Source organism: Haliotis rubra, unplaced genomic scaffold (genome assembly GCF_003918875.1).
Source record: "Haliotis rubra isolate DU_JTF1 unplaced genomic scaffold, ASM391887v1 Scf251, whole genome shotgun sequence".
Taxonomy (NCBI): Eukaryota; Metazoa; Mollusca; class Gastropoda; order Lepetellida; family Haliotidae; genus Haliotis; species Haliotis rubra.
Genome location: NW_025766570.1, coordinates 727,518 through 751,094, shown reverse-complemented (window position 1 = coordinate 751,094; position 23,577 = coordinate 727,518). Strand labels below are relative to the sequence as shown.

The 23,577-nt window shown below is 44.0% G+C and overlaps 1 protein-coding gene across 1 annotated transcript in view; it reads right to left on the bottom strand.

Moving 5' to 3' along the window:
• The window catches only part of LOC124279515 (unconventional myosin-VIIa-like), a 754,149-nt gene that overhangs the window by 225,712 nt on the left and 504,860 nt on the right, over positions 1–23,577 (bottom strand). The window contains exon 33 of the mRNA XM_046715341.1: positions 21,742–21,908. Within this exon, the coding sequence (XP_046571297.1) occupies positions 21,742–21,908 (167 nt within the window). The remainder of the gene's footprint in view (positions 1–21,741; positions 21,909–23,577) is intronic.

The window sequence follows — 23,577 nt, the reverse complement described above, 5'->3', positions numbered from 1 at the left end:
GTTATAATTTTTTTTTAAAAATATATATATTTTATATACACACGATGTTGTTCGAAGGAAAAACATTTGTCAACAATGCATATCACGCCGCCGTGGTCACCGGACTAACCGTAGGTTACGAAAATGGTTCTCAAACAGCCGACGATCAAACTCGATTTCAACGTGCACAACATGGGCATGCCTGTCATGGACTTAGGGATGGCGATGGCCAGCAAGGACATTTTCGTGAAACAAGGAATTATACCGGAAAATATTTTAAAGCAATATTAAAAGAACCACATAACATAAAAGAATGGCTACGATCGCCATGATGGTCGGTGGTGCATTAGTCAACGCCCTGGCATTTTCCGGCAGCAATTATCTCTTCTCCAAATAACGAACGTCGAACCGAACGCGACCGAAATGGAAGCGGAACGTAAACGTCACGATTTGGCCGTGGAGAAACAGCAAGCCGCTCAAGCTGAGTACTCCCAAAAACGCATGCAGAGATTTCATCAACGACCAACTCACTCGCGAAAACCACGCCGTTCAAACGTTCAAGAACGTCGATGACGCCATGAGAGAATACAAATACGGCGACAAACCCACCCTCTCTCAGTATTACACGCCTTCCCCGGACCAGAAAGACCAGGAACTGATTTTCGTGGCGCTGGGTCTAGCGGCAATCGTGTTGATTGCCAAACAATTAGACTAAAAATATATTTATGTGTATATATAAAGATGAAACGTGCACCGTATAATTGCCAGTACGTGCTGCTAGGAAAAACCGAAACCTGCAGCAGGAAATGCACCACCGAATATTGGCATACACATGATGTCCATACAGAGGTACATGCAAACTGTTCGTGACAATCTGGGTAATATTTTAGGAAATAATCAATTTTAATTCTTAAGTCCGGTGAAAGGCTAACTATCCAACGTATTGACGGGGTGGCTAACATTTAATAGCGAGATTTCGCATCTGAATACAGCAAAAATGCAACCTATTAGAGATTTGACTTCGCATCTGAACATAGTGAAAAACTCTATTAGAGATTTGACTTCGCATCTGGATATAATTATTTTCCATTTAGAAAAAAGTCAACGAACAACCTCCCACTCCCACGGTGAAACAGCTCAAACTCCAAGCGTAGGAACCTCGGCTCAGAGGTTATTCACGCATGAGGAAAGCCGAGCTCGTCGAACTGCTGGAGGAACACAAACCCGTCAAACTACGCTTCCCACGGACAAAGCACGCCATAGGTAAGTATCTGAGAGGCTGGAGGCTGGACGTCGACAAAACATGGACGTCGATCAAATCGCTGGTCGACGACAAAGTCATCGAGGAACTGAACGATCTGGGAAGCCTCAAATTTCAAATCACGGTGAAAATGTCTCTGGAAAAACAGCAGGCCAACGGTAGCACCGAGCACGTTCAGCCTTATTTCAGAGGCAAGCAAGAAGTCGCAACACAACCTGAATTCATCGACGCGTCTATCGACACCTCGTTGCAAAAAATATGAGAATCCCTGGAATGCTACACGCACATGGGTTCGGGTTGGGTCGTGGGAAGCATCGACACGGTCTATCTGGACGTAGCGAACTCAAAGGGGGATCGTACCGGGACATGCTACCATACTACATGAAAAAACAAGCCATGGTCAACGTCAAAAACAAAGGCGACGATTGCATATTCGGACAGACCTTCGAACTATCCCGAAGACGACGGGTTCAACTGGGACGGCATAGACGTACCCACTCCCATCTTCAAGATCACCAAACTCGAAAAACAGAATAAACACATAGCCATCAACGTCTTCGGACACGAAGTGAACACAACGATCGTGCACAGGATCAGCCCCCTACCGAACGGACGCAAGACGATAAATTTATTCATGATCCAGCGAGGCGACAAGTATCACTACGAGTGGATAAAAAGTTTCAGCATACTGTTGTACGATCAATCACAATACAACGGGAAAAAACACTTCTGCGAACAGTGCCTGCACAGCTTCACGTGAGCTGACCTGCTGGAAGCGCACTGGGAGGATTGCCAAGGCGTGGGTGAGACGTCCGTCCGAATCGACATGCCCGACGAAAACGACAACATCTTGAAATTCGTCAACCACAATCATCAAATGCGCATGACGAAGGATGACCAGCGAACTCATTAGAAGGCTAAGAATGCGACGTGTGCGCCGAACCTCTGTGCGGCGCATCCGTGAGAGATCATTGCCACGTCACCGGTAAGTACAGAGGTGCCTCTCACAACACGTGCAACTTGAAGCTCAAAATCAATCCCAAAACCATCAAAATCCCTGTCGTGTTTCACAATCCTCGCAGTAACGATTCTCACCTGATCATGCAGGCCATCGCGAAGGTCGACGGCAACATAACGTGCATCCCCAACAACATGGAAAAATACATCTCGTTCTCGTTAGACGGTCTGAAATTTATCAACAGCGTTCAGTTCCTGCTGTCGTCTCTAGACAGTCTGGTGAACGCCAACGACCCGGACGACTTCGACATCACCAATAGATACACCGACGCCGATACTCGACCTCTGCTGCTGAGGAAGGGCGTCTACCCCTATGAATACATGGACGATTGGTCTAAGTTCGACGAGACGCAATTACCTCCCATCGACGTCTTTTACAGCAACTTGACCGAACCGACCATCACCCTGGACGATTACGGGCATGCCCTCAACATGTGGGACAAACTGGGCTGCAAGAATTTGGGCGACTACCATGACCTGTACTTGAAAACCGACGTGCTGCTGCTGGCTGACGTGTTTGAGATATTCAGAAAAACGTGCTTGAAACAGTACGGCCTAGACCCCGTGTGGTATTTCTCATCCCCCGGTCTCTCTTGGGACGCCTTGTTGAAAAAGACCGGCGTGGAACTGAAACTACTGACGGATTACGACATGCACCTGTTCGTAGAGAAAGGTCTGCGAGGCGGGTTTTCCATGACCTCCAAACGCTACTCCAAAGCCAACAACAAATACGTTCCAGGTCACGACCGAGCAATCCGACCAAACACATCCTCTATCTCGACGCCAACAACCTGTAAGCTGGGCCATGAGTCACTATCTACCCACCAGGGTATTCGAATGGGTCTCATCTCATATAGACGTCGATAGTATCGCGCCTGATTCGAACAAAGGCTACGTACTGGAAGTGGACTTCGACTATCCCGCAGAACTACACGAATCGCACAACAGCTATCCACTAGCTCCCGAACGATTGATGGTGGACCCGGACTGGATGTCTGAATATCAACGGAACCTGCTGGGAAAAAATAAGCCGTATTTGGCTAACGTCGAAAAACTTGTACCAAACTTGATCAACAAGAAAAATTGAAAATTTTATTATAAATTGTATACAGTCATCCCTCGCGATAACGCGCTTCGCGATACCGCGGATTCGGTTAAACCGCGGGGTAAAGCATGGCTCCCAAAAAGTTCATGTGAATACACGTTGCGTAACAAGAGCAAAGCACTGACCGTATAATCCGTCCATAACAACACGTGTTCTCCATATCTAACTGGGATCGTCAATTGATCCTTGATTGTTAAATAAACATCTACCTCATATGTTGTTGCATTATCTGTTGCTTGAGTAAATTAATGAGATCAGCTGTTTGAACTGTCTAAACTAATTTGAACATCAAACATGCCGCGTGTGGTCGTTGGAGTTACAACATGGTGGATGCCTGCTCAGTGTCAACCGGAGTGGAATCCGGACAATAACCGGAAAAAAATAAGAATCACCTCAAATATGAAAAAGAAAACATTCTCAGTACAGAGAACCTGAAACAAAGCACTTTGTAACAGTTTCAATTAAGCTGTAATCACATTACGCTGTAATCATATTCAAAATAGAAGTGAGTGCTGAAATCATTTTCAGTATAAAAGTTCAGGTCGCAGTTGTTCTGTACCATATGTGAATTTCACCATGGCATCTACAAAGAACAAATGTCAAGCTTACACAGTTGCAGAGAAATTGGCCCTTATCAAGAGAGTTAGGAATGGAGAGTCACAGGCCAGCGTGAGTCGCAGCACTGGAGTCCCGTCAGGCACCCTCAGGGGCTGGTTAAAAGATGAGGAGAAGTTGAAGGGATTCGTGATGGAGACGGAAGATATCGGAGGTCTTGGCTTAAAGAAGGCTAAGACAGCATACGACACGATGCTGGACAAAGCCCTTTTTACATGGTTTACACAGTCGAGACATGACGGAACACCAATATCTGGGGAGATTGTGAAAATTCAAGCTCAAAAGTTTTCCAGACAGATTCATGGATCCGAGGACACTTTCAAGGCCAGCTCTGGATGGTTATGGCGACCAGGAAGCAGCTAGTCATTATCCGACTGAACTACGGCAGCTGATCGAGTCCGAAGGCCTGGAGCCGGATCAAATATACAACTGTGACGAAACTGGGCTATACTATAAGATGTTGCCGGACAGAACTTTATCCATGCCAGAAGAAAAACGCCCAGCTGGGTTCAAGAAGGCCAAACAACGCGTCACAGTTTTGCTGACAAGTAATAAAACGGGAAAGCATAAGCTGAAGCCCCTCATCATAGGAACGTCGAGAATCCACGCTGTCTCCACCATGTCAACCGATCAACTTTACCTGCTGTCTACGCCGCCACTAAGAATGCCTGGATGACAGCAGCTATCTTTGAAGAATGGTTTTTCCATAAGTTTATTCCTGCAGTCAGAGAATATCTACAATCTTTAAGACTTGAGGAAAAGGCTATTCTGTTGATGGACAATTGCCCCGCCCACCCACCTACGACCACGCTGATATCGCATGACGGGAAGATTAGAGCAGTGCTTCTCCCAAAGAACACCACCTCTCTCCTTCAACAGATGGATCAAGGCATCATCCAAGCGTACAAGTCGCACTACCGAAGAGGACTTGTGGATAGAGCCATTGAATCGGGACTCACTCCCGTTGATTTCCTAAGGACCGTCACAGTCAAAGATGCAATAACCACCTCCCACATGGCATGGCAAAGCGTATCACAGAAAACGATCGAAAACTGTTGGAACAAGGGTCTCGGTGAAGCTTTCGCCATCACTGACGACGACGACTTCCTTGGATTTTACCCAGAAGATGTGACGGATGCACTCACAAAGTATGAGGCATATGCAGCCGAGAACGCCCTCATCACCAGCCCCGAAACTGTGGACTTGTACAATGCAATTGACAATGATCTTCCTGTGTTTGGAAGCCAGGGGGATGAAGAAATAGTTGAGGATGCAATGACATCAGCAAATACAGAAGTGGAAGATGATAACGATGTCATCAAACCAGAAAAAGAATGCAGTACACCAGTTTCAGAGGTTTTATTATGTGCCAATATTGTTTTCAAACATATGGAACGATCAGCTGACTTTACTGAACTGTCTCTTATGCAAATGCAGAACATTGTTGACAAATTGAAAGGACAAGCACAAAATGTGAAAAAGCAGACAAGCTTATGTGACTATATCAACAAGAGTCATCAGAAGATGACATATCCCCCCGGCCCCCACATCTTTGAAAGAACAAATCATCTGACAGTTACTTAAAGTCCAGCTTGATTTTAGACTAAGTGCAAATCGTTTCCATGGAAACCGAGAAAATAATAAATCACAAATATCTGCAAATAGCAAAAGGCATCACTTCAATATCTGCCTCACATATCTGCCAAGTTTTGCTGAAAGATATAGAGAGGTTTTTGAGTTGTGCTCCGGAAACGAAGCCCACCCCTCACTTTTGGGATTAAGTCCGAATTGTTTCCATGGAAACCGGGAAAAATAAAAATGCCAAAAATCTGCAAATAGCAAAAGGCACAACTTTAGGATCTGTTTGATATATCTATCAAGTTTTGTTGAAAAATATTATATGGTTTTTGAGTTGTGCTCCGGAAACGAAAGCAATCCTTACTTTTTGAGACTAAGTTCAAAATGTTTCCATGGAAACCAAGAAAAATAAAAATGCCAAAAATCGGCAAATAGCAAAAGGCACCACTTAAGGTTCTGTTTCATACATCTACCAAGTTTTGTTGAAAAATATTGAACGGTTCTTGAGTTATGCTCCGGAAACGAAGCCCACCCCTCACTTTTGGGACTAAGTCCAAATCGTTTCCATGGAAACCGGGAAAAATAAAAATGCCAAAAATCGGCAAATAGCAAAAGGCACCACTTAAGGTTCTGTTTGATATATCTCCCAAGTCTTGTTGAAAAATATTATACGGTTCTAGAGTTATGCTCCGGAAACGAAGCCCACCCCTCACTTTTGGGACTAAGTCCAAATCGTTTCCATGGAAACCGGGAAAAATAAAAATGCCAAAAATCGGCAAATAGCAAAAGGCACCACTTAAGGTTCTGTTTGATATATCTACCAAGTCTTGTTGAAAAATATTGAACGGTTCTTGAGTTATGCTCTGGAAACGAAGCCCACCCCTCACTTTTGGGACTAAGTCCGAATTGTTTCCATGGAAACCGGGAAAAATAAAAATGCCAAAAATCGGCAAATAGCAAAAGGCACCACTTAAGGTTCTGTTTGATATATCTACCAAGTCTTGTTGAAAAATATTGAACGGTTCTTGAGTTATGCTCCGGAAACGAAGCCCACCCCTCACTTTTGGGATTAAGTCCGAATCGTTTCCATGGAAACCGGGAAAAATAAAAATGCCAAAAATCTGCAAATAGCAAAAGGCACAACTTTAGGATCTGTTTGATATATCTACCAAGTCTTGTTGAAAAATATTGAATGGTTCTTGAGTTATGCTCCGAAACGAAGCAATCCTTACTTTTTGAGACTAAGTCCAAATCGTTTCCATGGAAACCGGAAAAATAAAATGCCAAAAATCTGTGAAATGCAAAAGGCACCACTTTAGGATCTGTTTGATATATCTACCAAGTTTTGTTTGAAAAATATTGAACGGTTCTTGAGTTATGCTCCGGAAACGAAGCCCACCCTTCTTTAAGACTAAGTCCAAAACGTTTCCATGGAAACCGAGAAAAATAAAAATGACAATTATCTGTAAATAGCAAAAGGCACCACCTTAGGTTATTTTTGACATATCTACCAATTTTGGTTAAAAAATATCGAACGGTCTTTGAGTTATGGTCCGGAAACAAAATGATTACGGACGGACGGACGGACGGACAGACAGACGAGGCGACGACTATATCCCACCGCATTATATGCCGGTGGGATAAAAAGGCTTGATATGTATCGACGAAAATGACGTGAAACCCAGAAAAAGCAGTAATTAAAAAGAATTGTTAATTATCTACCTTGAGCACTCTCTGCATTTTTTTTTTATGCAGGACAATAAACATGTAAATACATGTAAATATACTTTGATCAATATTTGTATTTTTTATTACACACATTCATGTCATTAAACAAATTAAACGTTTTTTAAAGCTCACTTCGTGTTTCTCTTCATTCTTGAGACAGGGTGGACTTTCTCCGGATTTTAAAGCGATCATCCAATCACTGCCTCCCTTTTTGTAAACAAACTGGTACGATTTATTTGATTGGCTAAGCAGCTCGCATGTCGCCGCCTCGCCATGTGTTTGTGTAGGTGAGTTGACATCGGCATTTGAAAAGAATAAGTCCTTATTTACATCGATCCGGCATGTAAATAAACATCTGAACGATAATTAACACCCATACTGTTAAATTATGGAAGCAAGCCTGCAGTGAACTCTTTATTGGCGAAATGCGTGACATTGCTTTGTTTAGAAAAATGGCTGAACAATCAGTCGCGATCGAGTTTGATAGTGAAACAAGCAGTGTAACACTCACCATATCTTAGCATATTTGCATTTTAAAGATCAATCTTACTAAAAGAAAACACACAAATACTTGGTACAAATTTATTTTCGTAGTTTCGCTAGTTTTGTAACCATTCACAGATAGTCATACGTTTTTTGTGTATACACACGTACATGTTTATTAGTCTTTCACCCGGCGGTCTACATTCCACGTTAGCAATAACGCGGGTTTCTAATAACGCGGGGGGTCGTCCGTGTACCCCGAGACCCGCGTTATTGTGAGGGATGACTGTATTTTATATACTTATCCTATCTCACGGTATGCACCTCTCCTCTTCTTCTACGACCATGTGTGGAAACGTGCTGTAGGCTAATTTGAATCAAATCTTACTGGCCTCTGACCCGCCCTGACCTCTGACCCCACTCCAACATCAGCACCTGTCAATCATCTCCGCAAGCTTGGAGCTCGCTCAGATGATCATGTGACTACCTGTGCCTGTCATTCTCGTCTTGGAGCTTCCAGTAATATGTGATGTGGGGCAGGTCGGGTGGGATCTATCGCGTGAGATAGGATAAGTATATAATATACAATTTATAATAAAATTTTCAAATTTTTAAACTTATCCTATGTCACGGTATGCATAATCCCACGGCTGGTAGGCGGGTCGCAGATTACCCCGTTACTACCACCAGGAAAAAACGCATAACCCAAGGAGGCCAGGAGAAAGCACCAACTCCCGATATGCAAACTCCAACTTGAGATGGGTTTCTTCACGTAACCCCTTGGCTTACACAGCACCTTAATCTGGCCAGTCCCTGCTTCGAAACTACCCCCCACAGACAAACGGAATTCAACACTTCACTGACAGTAATTGCTCAGAGAGTAGAGGTCAGTTAGCGGAGTGTCGATCATCTCTGCATGTAGCACAAGACTGGCCTCACAGTCTATCAAGTCATAACTTATGACAGTTCAGACACGCCCTATTCCCATAGGTGAGAATGATCTAAGCCCAAGAGAAAAAAGTACCAAGATATGGATTACATCGATATCTTATATTAGGTACAGAGCAAAACCGACCAAGGAAGGATTGCATTATCTGCGAACACGGGCTGATGACAATTGCTGCGCCAGGACCAAGGGGCCGAATTGATGTAGACCTTCCACGGCTGTAACCGATAGGTCCCTCAGGTAGTGTGAAGCAAACACCGTATCGGATCTCCAAAAACAGCCCTCCATGATGGACTGCAGGGAACAATTTCTGTGAAGAGCCATGGTGGAGGCAAGAGCTCGAGTCTCATGAGGCTTCGCCGTCAAAGGTGGAGGTAGGTCAGCAAAGGCATAAGCACACAGGATTGTAGTTCGCATCCAAAACGCCAAGGTAGTACGGGAGACTTCCGAGGTGGAGGCAGTAGACAATGGAATGAACAATCTCTTACGCAGTCTGCGGCGATCCTGTGAGGCAGCTAGGTAAATCCTTAATACATGCACTGGGCATAAGGACAGATCCTCAGTGTCATCTGGGCCCAAGATAGTGGACAACGGCGGAAAAGTGAATGTGCGATCCGGCTGTCCTGGTAACTGATTCTTGGCGAGAAAATCCCACCGCAAACCAAGGAAAACTCTCGCATGTCTAGACCTTTCAAACCACACCCGAGAAACATCCAAGAGCATGCAACTCGGAAAAACGGGCAGCTGTAGCAAAGGCCAAGAGAAAGAAGGAGACATGTTCGAAATCTTTCTCCTCCAAAGGTTCGTAATCAACTGACGAGAGATGAGCAAGTACAACGGAAAGATCCCAAGCTGGAGGCCGGAACTTCAGAGATTGGTCAGCCAGTTAGTTTGTAAGACCGGAGGAGAGACTGGAGTTCAGGGACAGTGGACACCTTCACACCCGAGGCCGCTGCAATAACGGTGTTAAGAGCAGCCAGGCAGGTAGATAGTGTAGAACCTTTGAGTTTTCTGGAGGTTCATAGATGCTGAAGGTACTCTGCCACCATCTGCGGGGAGGCCGTAATGGGGGATGAGACGCCCTTCTTGCTGCAATACGCTTCAACATTCTTCCATTTGTCATCGTAGAGTGACCTCTGAAAGTACGATGCCCTGTAGTATAGGCAGTAGCCACCCGTTTAGAATAACCCTTCGCCTTTAACGACTGATGTAGATGCGCCAAGCGTGCAGATGGAGCGTCAACGAGGACCAATGTAGCTGGTCGGAGTGCGGATGTACCAGGAGATCGGGTCAAACGGGAAGTGGCACGGGATCTGGTTCGTATAGGTCTTGAAGGTTTACTAGCCGGAAGGAACTTCTAGCCGGTCAATAGGGCGCGACCAAAAGCAGAGTCATCCCCTGAGTTGCGCACAGTTTCACTAATATGCGAGGAAGAAGGGCCACTGGCGGAAACGCGGAAACGTTCAGGTCCTCCCACGGAATGGCTAGAGCTCGAGGTCCCAAGCCAGAGGGTCCAGAATCGGTGACAAAAACCGAGACAGCTGATGGTTGAATCGGGCGGCGAAGAGATCTACTGTCGGAGTCGTCAACGGAAGGCAAAAGGTCTGGAACACCTGAGGATGTAATTTCCATTCTGTTGGAGAGGGACGACTCGGTCGGGACAGAGAATCGACGATGACATTCTTCACCCCTGGAATGTGGTTGGCTTGTACCGAGATGACGAGAGAGTCCACCAGATCGAAGAACCGTTGGGTCCACTGCAGCAGTTGAGTAGACCCCGTGGACCCAATCCTGTTGATACGCCAAACCACCGCTGCGTTGTCCGACCGGATCATGAGGGAAGTTGCTCGTAGGACATCCTGCCAGTGACTGATTGCAAGCATCACCGCCCTGAACTCCAGAACGTTGATGTGACAGGCGCAATTGACGGGAAACCACTGCCCTGCCACTTGTTGATTGAGAAGATGAGCTCCCCACCTGTGTAGAGACGCGTCCACATACAGGTGGTAAGACGGAACAAATGGCCCTAAACAAACTCTGCCGCAAACATTCAATTCTTCCTTCCACCACAGGAGATGGGGATTGAGCTGCAGAGGTAGAGTGATCAAGGCAACGGGATCTCCCACTCTGAGAGGGAGACTGCAAGGGACGCAGTTGTAGTTGACCCCTGAGGGTCAACGCCTGAGCCGACGTCAAGAGGCCCAGGAGCTCCTTCCACTGACAAAGCGTCCTGGGGTGTGCCAGTGCCAGAGAGACCAATCGCTGTATCTTGCAGAAATGATCCCTCGGGACAAAGAGTGTCGAACACTGCTCCAATAAATTGAAGACGGCAGGTAGGGACTAGTTCCGATTCCTGCAGTTTGATTAACCAGCCTAATTGGCAAAGAAGCTGTATCGCAAACTGCATGTGACGAAGCAGAAGGGCATGATCAGTCTGCGCCCTGAATGCAGTCGTTGATGTAAACCTCGAACACTATTCCCTTGCAGTGAAGGAAACTGGTGATAGGCTTCGTTACCCGTGTAAACAGCCACGGGGCCGAAGAAATTCCAAACGGGAGGACATGCCACTGATAGTGGGTGCCCTCGAAGACAAACCGAAGGAACTTGCGAAGAGCTGGAAAAATCGGGATGTGAAGGTACTCATCCTGGAGATCGAGACTGACCATGTAGTCTCCCGGCTTGATGATTGTTGAGAAGAGCCACCGACACCATACGAAAGTGAGGCGGAGGTTGTAGAAACATTTTATGGAAAACCTTCATGTTGAAAATTAGTCTCAACTTGTCCGATTCTTTCTTTGGCACCAGAAAGATTGGCAAATAGAAGATTGGCAAATAGAACCCCGGGTCGGTTGGAGCCAGGCCCAGGGGTCGATCGCAAGTTTCTGAAGGAGAGTGTCGATTGTGGAGCGTAGAACAGCTGTCTGAGATAGGATACATTCGAGTAGCCAAGCTACCATGACAACACTGAAGAAGTACTGAATGTAGGAGGTTCGTGGCATGGAGATGTCAGGAACGTACACATTGTACACAGAGTGATGAAGGCCATATAAACAGTGATTGTAGGAACGTATAGTTCGCCAATTAAAGTGTTGGTCCGCCAGATGGAGTGAGAAAGTTAGTAGATACGATGCATGGGATCGTCAGTCTACCGGAACATTGGTAAAGTTGATGGAATGGCAGAGGTAAAAAAGACCAATGACTCCAGACACATTCGATAAAGAGGTGAAGGTAGTAGCATCGATGCCTACGGACAGTCCGGACATAGCTGCAGTGACCTCTGAACTAAGGCCTTCAGCCAAAAAGACGAGTAAACCCAGTCAAAGTGAAAGCGTCTCGGCGATTCCGTCTGGCACCCTCGGTAAACTGTATCTCCCGGCTGACTGACAAACTCGACATAATCACTCCTACCGGGAATGGCACCCTTCATCATCACTAGCAATTAAAGGCTGGGATAGGTATCCGCTTCGTGGGACCAAGACAAGTCTGTCAGGTACTTCCTAATCGATGTATCATCAAAAGTCTCTGGTAAACAAACAGTAGTCCGCCATTGCAAATGCTACCAACAATGCAATAACGAAAAAAAACGGACAACACGGATGTCAATCAACCAGGTGAGTCCCAACCCATAAAATCAGGCTAAAGTGACACTAGCAGGCTAAAGTGACACTGCTGGTACCACACGCAGAAACTGTGCATAAATAGACCAGTTTGATATTCAGGAATATTGTACGACGCTTCACTGAGTCTTGTTACTATATACAGACTACTCGTAGCAGCTGTGTGGTGTATCACTGGGTGTAATCGTGGTCTGTTTCGCAAGCCTCAGCACCCTTCCTTTCACATCATCGTCAAGTTTCTGGACAAACATGTCAAACCGGGTGGTTGTAGAGCTGATATCTACGTCTAAGGGTAGATAGATTCGGTGAATCGAATCATTCATGAAAGGTGAAGATCGGATGGTAGATGACGGAGGAATCTTAAGAATCCGAGATCATCAATCACCGCCGAAATGTAGAGGCCTGCGCTACTGACATAACTACTACCTCTGTGCAACCAACGAAACGATGCACTAACTGGAAGCGCCGTACTGGATGAAAGCGTTGATACAGAAGAAAGTGGCGCTTGGAGTGAAGCGGCGCTCTGGATGGAAGCGTTGATACCTAAGAAAGTGTCACACTGGATGGAAGCGTTGATACATAGGAGTGGGTGACTTTGGTTTTACGCCGCTTTTAGCAATATTCCAGCAACATCAGGCGGGGGACACCAGAAATGGGCTTCACACATTGTACCCATATGGGGATTCGAACCCGGGTCTTCGGCGCTACGGGCCAACGCTTTAACCACTAGGCTACCCCCCCTTGATACATAAGAGAGCAGCGCACTAGAGTGAAGCAGCGCTCTGGATGGAAGCGCTGATACATAAGAAAGTGTCGCACTGGATGGAAGCGTTGATACATAAGAGAGCGGCGTACTGGTGTGAACGCTCTGTCTGTTCACAAACACTGTAGAAGCAGGAAGCGTAACCCCGAAGCCAAGCTGAGCACCGGTAAAAACTGTAGAAATGAGGCATCAACGCCGAAGTAGAACTGCAGTAGACAAAGTCACTGTAGGTACCGTAGTGTGCGAACTAGTAAACAAACCATGATGACAGTATGCGCATAGAGGGAACCAGATGATTCAGCGAAAGCTGACAGTCGAGCGAACACTGTCGGATCGGCGAATACTGTTGGAACGGGTATCTGGTATGGTGTAGCGATCAGGATCGATTAGGTGATCTGGTTCGGTACTGTGATCCAGTTGTGTCAAGTGATCAGGTTCAAAAGCCATCAGGACCGGTGCATTCGTCTTAAACGTCGTACCATACAGTAAAGGTGTACTGGACTGAAAGGTGTTCCAACCAAACAACAGTTCACTAAGTTGAATCATTGTTCTAATCGAAAACGGAACACTGGTCTGAAGCGTTGATCTAATCGAAAAGGCACTCTGGGCTGAAGTGTTGATCCAATCGAATGCGCCTGCAAGATACGGGAAAGGTGTTGAAAGCACCGCACTGGATGCTACCGTCATGGATGATGTCACCACAGAAAGATATGAGAGCGCCGAACTGGAACAAAAGCCGCATTGGAAGCGCCGAACTGATCCCTGTGGTTGCAAGCGCCGAACTGACTGGACTCGCCACATGAGAGTGAACGCTTTCACCAATCGAACCCACCATAGCTGACGGGGGTGGAGCACTCAACCAAAGCGGTGCACTGGAAACAACCACCTGCCAAGGTAAAAGGCCGAGACTGTGCTACAGAGGTTGTAAGCACTAGGTACCACTCTCGGAGCAGATAAAACTTGTCTGGAGACGGGACTAGACGTTTGATGACGAAACAGACGACGGAGATACTTGCTCAAGTAGGAGTCTTGAGGTCACCTATAAAAAATCTACGTCTAGATGCAACCCGTTGATATTCAGAAAAAACATCATCATTGAAGCGTGAACAAACAGAACACTGATTTGACCAACTACAACAGCCTATACAATCCACACACAAAGCGTGTGGATCAGCAGCGGAAATGTTGCTGTTGCACTGATCCTGTGATCCTGTGATCGTTTCTTAGAAGAACTTTGATTCCATTTATTTCCCATCTTGACAATAAAAAAATGTCTAACTGAGAGAACAACACACGTCCACTCGGTGTAGCGACAAGAAAGAGAATGACAGGCACAGGTAGTCACATGATCATCTGAGCGAGCTCCACGCTTGCGGAGATGATTGACAGGTGCTGATGTCGGAGTGGGGTCAGAGGTCAGGGCGGGTCAGAGGCCAGTAAGATTTGATTCAACTTAGCCTACAGCACGTTTCCACACATGGTCGTAGAAGAAGAGGAGAGGTGCATACCGTGAGATAGGATAAGTTTAAAAATTTACATCGTTCACTATCGCAACCCTTCAGCTGTACTTGTCGCTGGGAATGGAACTCACGAAAGTTCACAGGGCGCTCCAGTTCGATCAAAGTCCATGGATGGAGCCCTACATCAGAATGAACACAGGTTTACGAAAGCTTGCCACCAGCGATTTCGAGAAAAACTTGTACAAGCTCATGAACAATTCCATGTTCGGCAAGACGATGGAGAATTTGTGAAAACGCTGGTCAGATCCAGCGAGGAAGAAAAACTCAGGAAACTGATAGCCAGCACTACACATGAACAAAAGTCACATCAAATTCAACCGGCCCGTTTACGTGGGGATGAGCATCCTCGACTTATCCAAACACTTGATGTACGACTTTTACTACAACGAGTTGAAGAAGCAGTACGGCGACAAGTGCAAAGTGCTGTACACAGACACGGATTCGCTGCTGATGGAAATTCGCACCGAGGACATGTACGAGGCCATGGCTGATAATAGCCATTTGTACGACTACCCGAAAGACCATCCTTTACACAACACCTTCAACAAAAAAGTGCTCGGCAAGATGAAGGATGAATGCGGGTGCACGCCGATCGCGGAATACATCGGCTTGAGACCCAAGATGTATTCCATCAAAAAAGCAGACGACAACAAAATCAGAAAGGCGAAAGGCGTGAAAAAACATGTGGTGAAAAAACACACCAAGCACGCCAGATTCAAGGAAGCCGTGTTCAAGAATAAAATGTTCAAACACCAAATGAACATGCTGAGAAGCGACGGACACAGGATATACGGACTGAGAATCAACAAGACATCGCTGTTGCCGATGGACACGAAACGATGGATTGCCATCGACGGAGTCACCACCTACGCGTACTGACACACGCACATATTAGATAAAATTAAAATGCACACAATACATACATAATGGAGAAAATTTAATACAGCCCACACGGATACTGGAAAGGCGCGGACGCCATCCAGAAACTCGTCAAATCCGCTAGAGTCTCGGAAGACGTCGCCAAAGCTTGGCTTAAAAAACAAGCTATCTGGCAAGTTTACCTTCCGGCGTCTCGGAACAACCTGAGAAGAAAATTCAACATTTCAATGCTGAATCGCGTGCATCAAGCCGACCTCCTGTTTCTACCTCACGACAGGGTGAGGCGTAAAACCTGTAAGTACGCCCTGAAAATCGTCGATGTCGCCAGTCGCTACAAGGAAGCCGAACTGTTGACGACGAAAGATTCGAAAGAAGTCGCCAAAGCCTTATACAAACGCAGTCGCTTGGCCTGCTGTATTGCAAATCAATCCCGGACACAAGTTCATGGGAGCCGTGTCTCAGCTCCTGGAGGCCACTATGGAGGCCACTGATAGTGCTCAGCAAATGAGAGCTACTTATCAATCCGAGCTGTACACCTGGCGATAGAGAGAGACGGTCCACCATCATTAACCATATTTTTACTCCCGCAGGAGCAATAGATATGAGGCACCTGGTCCAAAACTTTCATTAAATAACGTTGCCAGCCAACCAGCTCAGCGAGCTGTAGGTGTATAGCAGAGCAGAGAGACAGACAGACACACACACACTGCGACTTGCCCACAGCCCTCGCTCAACTCTAGACTAGGAAAACAATTGTGAACTTCGACCTGTCAACTGGGACCTGTCAACTCTGACACACCGCTCGCTTGCTCAACATAGACTAGGAAAATTGAATGCCGAGTCAAACGGGAGCCGTGGTGGCTCAGTCCGCTAAGCTGCTGGGGTCAGCTTGCTTTCGTGCAGATGCGCAACTGGGCGATTGTGAGTTCATATCCCGTCTGGCCTCTATGATTTCCTTGCAACTTTCCAAACTTTTGGTAAGGTTATCTAGAACGGGGTGGCTCTCGTTGAGAGCCCGCAGCTGGATGCAATCCCACGAGGGAGGAAGCCTTGCGCATCGCATCTATCTATTTCTTTCCCTTGTGGGGTTGTGACCGCAGAGGACATTTTGCTAAAAAACATTTTTCATGCTCTCAGTCGCCTCGTCACAATGAACAAATACAGCAATACGTTGGATAGTTAGCCTTTCGCCAGACAGACCCCATGCTCATTTAAAAGTGAATATTTCCTAAACTATTACACCGATTTTCGTGACATTTTGCATGTACATCCGCAAGTAGTATACACAATAGCAGAACAGGATTAGGGACTTAACAAAGGCTTAATTTTCCAAATTAAGCTTTTGGAAGCACCTGGTCCCATTCCGCTATTGTGTATACTACTCCATCGAGATTGTCTACACGGGAAATGTCCGGTAGAAGATTGCTTCCCACGGTATCTTCGTATGTTGCTTCGACTGTCATTTTTCTGGAAATACAAATAGGTTGCTGTATACATGCTTGGGCACCAAATGTCTAAATGGAAAATCTCGAAATGTTGGACTTTTTGGTTCCATTGCATTGGGGTTGCCAAAACTCATGGTGCCCTACAGATTTTAAGGCTCCTATAAGTATTGTCAGTCCAACGCTCTACCATCACAATGTCGGGACGGCTGATAGTCACAGTGCGAGCTTATCGGGATATCGAATGATGTCTCCACTTGAAAATCATCATTTTTACTGGGTGTTGGAAGTGGAATTACATGGAAATAACACCCATAGGAGGAAGTGGTCCTGTACCCCCACTATAATACTACTCACGAAAATAAGTCATGAAAAGTCAAACTATTCTGGATTGGTTAAAATATATAGTAATGTTAAATACTGACTTGACCTTAACTTAAGACGGAATTCCAACACGTCTAGAGTAATAGGTATTATATGTTCAACAACTTTGTCTGAAATGGAACTTCTGAACTATTCTGAACTTTATATCTGAACTTTATGAAATTAAACAAGAGTCATCAGAAGATGACATATCCCCCCGGCCCCCACATCTTTGAAAGAACAAATCATCTGACAGTTACTTAAAGTCCAGCTTGATTTTAGACTAAGTGCAAATCGTTTCCATGGAAATCATGAAAAAAATAAATGACAAAAATCTGCAAATAGCAAAAGGCACCACTTTGGGATCTGCCTCACATATCTGCCAAGTTTTGCTGAAAGATATTAAGAAGTTTTCGCGTTGTGCTCCGGAAACAAAACCCATCCCTTCCTTTTTGAGACTAAGTTCGAATCATTTCCATGGAAACCGAGAAAATAATAAATCACAAATATCTGCCAAATAGCAAAAGGCATCACTTCAATATCTGCCTCACATATCTGCCAAGTTTTGCTGAAAGATATAGAGAGGTTTTTGAGTTGTGCTCCGGAAACGAAGCCCACCCCTCACTTTTGGGATTAAGTCCGAATCGTTTCCATGGAAACCGGGAAAAATAAAAATGCCAAAAATCTGCAAATAGCAAAAGGCACCACTTAAGGTTCTGTTTCATACATCTACCAAGTTTTGTTGAAAAATGTTGAACGGTTCTTGAGTTATGCTCCGGAAACGAAGCCCACCCCTCACTTTTGGGAATAAGTCCGAATCGTTTCCATGGAAACTGGGAAAAATAAAAATGCCAAAAATCTGCAAATAGCAAAAGGCACCACTTAAGGTTCTGTTTGATATATCTACCAAGTCTTGTTGAAAAATATTGAACGGTTCTTGAGTTGTGCTCTGGAAACGAAGCCCACCCCTCACTTTTGGGATTAAGTCCGAATCGTTTCCATGGAAACCGGGAAAAATAAAAATGCCAAAAATCGGCAAATAGCAAAAGGCACAACTTTAGGATCTGTTTGATATATCTATCAAGTTTTGTTGAAAAATATTATACGGTTTTTGAGTTGTGCTCCGGAAACGAAAGCAATCCTTACTTTTTGAGACTAAGTCCAAAATGTTTCCATGGAAACCAAGAAAAATAAAAATGCCATAAATCGGCAAATAGCAAAAGGCACCACTTAAGGTTCTGTTTCATACATCTACCAAGTTTTGTTGAAAAATATTGAACGGTTCTTGAGTTATGCTCCGGAAACGAAGCCCACCCCTCACTTTTGGGACTAAGTCCGAATCGTTTCCATGGAAACTGGGAAAAATAAAAATGCCAAAAATCTGCAAATAGCAAAAGGCACCACTTAAGGTTCTGTTTGATATATCTACCAAGTCTTGTTGAAAAATATTGAACGGTTCTTGAGTTGTGCTCTGGAAACGAAGCCCACCCCTCACTTTTGGGACTAAGTCTGAATCGTTTCCATGGAAACCGGGAAAAATAAAAATGCCAAAAATCGGCAAATAGCAAAAGGCACCACTTAAGGTTCTGTTTGATATATCTACCAAGTCTTGTTGAAAAATATTGAACGGTTCTTGAGTTATGCTCTGGAAACGAAGCCCACCCCTCACTTTTGGGACTAAGTCCGAATCGTTTCCATGGAAACCGGGAAAAATAAAAATGCCAAAAATCGGCAAATAGCAAAAGGCACCACTTAAGGTTCTGTTTGATATATCTACCAAGTCTTGTTGAAAAATATTGAATGGTTCTTGAGTTATGCTCCGGAAACGAAAGCAATCCTTACTTTTTGAGACTAAGTTCAAAATGTTTCCATGGAAACCGGGAAAAATAAAAATGCCAAAAATCGGCAAATAGCAAAAGGCACAACTTTAGGATCTGTTTCATACATCTACCAAGTTTTGTTGAAAAATATTGAACGGTTCTTGAGTTATGCTCCGGAAACGAAGCCCACTCCTCACTTTTGGGACTAAGTCCGAATCGTTTCCATGGAAACCGGGAAAAATAAAAATGCCAAAAATCTGTGAAATGCAAAAGGCACCACTTTAGGATCTGTTTGATATATCTACCAAGTTTTGTTGAAAAATATTGAACGGTTCTTGAGTTATGCTCCGGAAACGAAGCCCACCCTTCTTTAAGACTAAGTCCAAAACGTTTCCATGGAAACCGAGAAAAATAAAAATGACAATTATCTGTAAATGGCACCACTTTAGGATCTGTTTGATATATCTACCAAGTTTTGTTGAAAAATATTGAACGGTTCTTGAGTTATGCTCCGGAAACGAAGCCCACCCTTCTTTAAGACTAAGTCCAAAACGTTTCCATGGAAACCGAGAAAAATAAAAATGACAATTATCTGTAAATAGCAAAAGGCACCACCTTAGGTTATTTTTGACATATCTACCAATTTTGGTTAAAAAATATCGAACGGTCTTTGAGTTATGGTCCGGAAACAAAATGATTACGGACGGACGGACGGACAGACGGACTGACGAGGCGACGACTATATCCCACCGCATTATATGCCGGTGGGATAACAAATTAGAAATAAATGGATGAAAAGAGTAATAACCTCTCTGGGCAAGATAGCTATTATCAAATCCCTCCTTGTGTCCATGTTGACCTATGTCTTATGATCTTATATGACTCTGACAGTATGAGTTCAAATCCCGGATGGGACTCAACCCAACAAAAGTATTAGAATCTGTACTTTACTGATCAAGTGTAATACAGAATATAACATGTTACGTTTTAGGGGTTGCTTGCAATCCTTTGTTAGTGGTAGAATTTCATCATTCCACCTGCCACTGAGTGCCTGCACTGGCAGATTCATAATGTCTGTGGATATCTGACAGACAGGCACAAGGGATATAGAGTTTATATACACTAGCAGAAGATTCCAGCAATTTGGCATATGAGCCCATCAAGCCAATGTTTGAGCTTTAAAAAGTAAAGTGTGAATCCATGTATATCGATATAACTATAATCAATTCAACAAGCACTCAAAAAGCCAGGCCAAAAGTGATACAGCAATTAAAGCATAAGTTCTCAGGGCTTGACCAGCAGATTGATAGGATCTACCATCTGTCAAGGTCAAGGTCAAAGAAGTATGCTGTGCAAAGAAACCATGCTCCTGGGATCAGTGCAATCAACTACCAGGCTATCTTCCTTTACTGACACAGTGATGGAACCAATGCCAAACAGGTTGTCCAATTTAGTTGTCTCTTATAACAAGCATTGTCACTAAGGTGACATAATCCTCCGCCGCAAATCATCAAATCAAACTTAAAAAGTAATGAAAGTGAAGGTCGTAGTTTAAGATGAAGTTAAATGTCAACAAAAACATGACCAGTCAACCTCTCTTGATATCTTGCTCTGTAGTTGTTCAAACACGCAAATATTTTCAAAACTCACTTTGACCTTGATATGAATGTCATGGTGTATGAAATATGCAAAATAGTAATAAAGAAATTGCTTGAGAAGCCTTGAAAATCTATGAAGAAAATCCAGTGAACCGTTCTTGAGATATCTTGCTGACAATCTTAACATGCAATTTAACATGCTGAAATCTTCAAAGTGTCGCCGTGACCTTGATTGGGCCATAGCCTTTCCTAGATGAAGCTTGGTGTCAAATATGAAGAAAATCCTGTGAACGGTTCTTGAGATATCTCGCTGACAAGCTTAACATGAAAGTTAACATGCTGAAATCTTTGAAGGGTTGCCGTGACCTTGAAAATTAAGTGAAGGTCACCAAAATCGACTGGGCCCTGCGACTTCCCTAGATAAAGCTTGATGTCGAACATGAAGAAAATCCAGAGAACATTTCTTGAGATATATCACTAACAAGGATAAAACATTTAAATCCCCTTGTGACTTTGAAATGAAGGTCAAGGTCACCAAACCTGACTGGGACCTTTTTCATATTGTGATGAACCTAGTTACCAGATATGAAAAGAATCTAGTCAACAGTTCTTAAGATATTCCAATTCGTACATATGTACGTTCGTACGTACTTTCGGGACATACGTTCGGATGGAGCCTAATACTATATCCTTTGCTTAGCGCTAAAGGCGTGGCAGGGGATAACAAGCAATGGGGTGCTGGGGGGGACACATTCTACCATAGGTCTCCACAGGGGTTAACAGTAGACTGAATGTACAGGGTACAATAAAACAGTATACAGGATGATAGCTTTGTACAGAGGATCCCTAGTCCATGTAAATTAACTGTCCACATGAACTAATGTTACCCACAGCATGGTTATGATGATAGCCATATGAGCTGTGCAAAAGAGACATGAAAGATGGACAATGGTGTACAGTACTATGCAGCAATAAAGAGATAAACCTCCTCCTTTTTGTAGAAAATATAATCAAAATGGACTCAAACCTTAAAGCAGAATCTTGCAAATTTGCCTTCTTCTGTCGTGGTGTCAAGAGAACACTTCTTAAGATGCACCTGCAAGTATTTCAGCACTCTTGTATTTGCCGGTGCCATCACCCCAGCTGCCACACACATGAGCTGCCAGCATCTACCATTAACTTGACTGTTAGGATCTGAAATACATTGAAATAGAGACAAATTAACCTGTTAATTGTGACTATTCCCCAATACAAAAAGTTTTCCTACATTTTCCTTGTTGGTTTTGAGTAGTAACTAAGGAGACAAAGTCATCAATATCTCCTGCAATAGTAAAACACTCTTCTTGAATATGTCAACTTTTTATAACAAGAGTCATCAGAAGATGACATATCCCCCCGGCCCCCACATCTTTGAAAGAACAAATCATCTGACAGTTACTTCAAGTCCAGCTTGATTTTAGACTAAGTGCAAATCGTTTCCATGGAAATCATGAAAAAAATAAATGACAAAAATCTGCAAATAGCAAAAGGCACCACTTCAAGATCTGACTCACATATCTGCCAAGTTTTGCTGAAAGATATTAAGAAGTTTTCGAGTTGTGCTCCGGAAACGAAACCCACCCTCCCTTTTGGGATTAAGACCGAATCAATTCCATGAAAATCAGGAAAAATAAATATGCCAAAATTCTGCCAAATAGCAAAAGGCACCACTTTGGGATCTGCCTCACATATCTGCCAAGTTTTGCTGAAAGATATTAAGAAGTTTTCCAGTTGTGCTCCGAAAACGAAGCCCACCCCTCACTTTTGGGACTATGTCCGAATAGTTTCCATGGAAACCGGGAAAAATAAAAATGCCAAAAATCGGCAAATAGCAAAAGGCACAACTTTAGGATGTGTTTGATATATCTACCCAGTTTTGTTGAAAAATATTATACGGTTTTTGAGTTGTGCTCCGGAAACGAAAGCAATCCTTGCTTTTTGAGACTAAGTCCAAAATAGTTCCATGGAAACCGAGAAAAATAAAAATGACCAAAATCTGTAAATAGCAAAAGGCACCACTTAAGGTTCTGTTTCATACATCTACCAAGTTTTGTTGAAAAATATTGAACGGTTCTTGAGTTATGCTCCGGGAAACGAAGCCCACCCTTCTTTAAGACTAAGTCCAAAACGTTTCCATGGAAACCGAGAAAAATAAGAATGACAATAATCTGTAAATAGCAAAAGGCACCACCTTAGGTTATGTTTGACATATCTACCAATTTTTGTTGAAAAATATGGAACGGTCTTTGAGTTATGCTCCGGAAACAAAATGATTACGGACGGACGGACAGACGGACGAGGCGACGACTATATCCCACTGCATTACATGCCGGTGGGATAACAATGTCAAATGTACAGTTTGATGTACCTCAGTAATGTTGATATTGGGAATAGAGTGGTATTGGTCAATGTCATTAGGTTCTTGGATACCCATAAAGTGGAAGGAGAGTATTGAACAGTTTTTAAGTTCTGCTCTGGAAAGGAGCACTACCACCAATTTCAGTCAAAGGAAAACTTGTTGCCATGGAAATGTCAAAAAATGTAATTTTCTGAATAAAATTGATGTTTTATACTTATCCTGACTCACACTCTTTTGTTTGTCTTCTTCTTCTTGCGAACATAGTGGAACACTTGTATCTCCCTAATTGAAGCTCCCTTCAATGTAAAATCACTAATTAGTACTCACCAAGAGTTGCCTCCCTCTTCCAAATGCGCGGGAAAGGAGGCGCCACCTCTTCTCTCATGCTTCACTCTCTCCTGATATAGCGAGCCCAACACTTGAATTTACAGGGAAATCCAAAGTGTTATGTGGGGAGGATGGGAG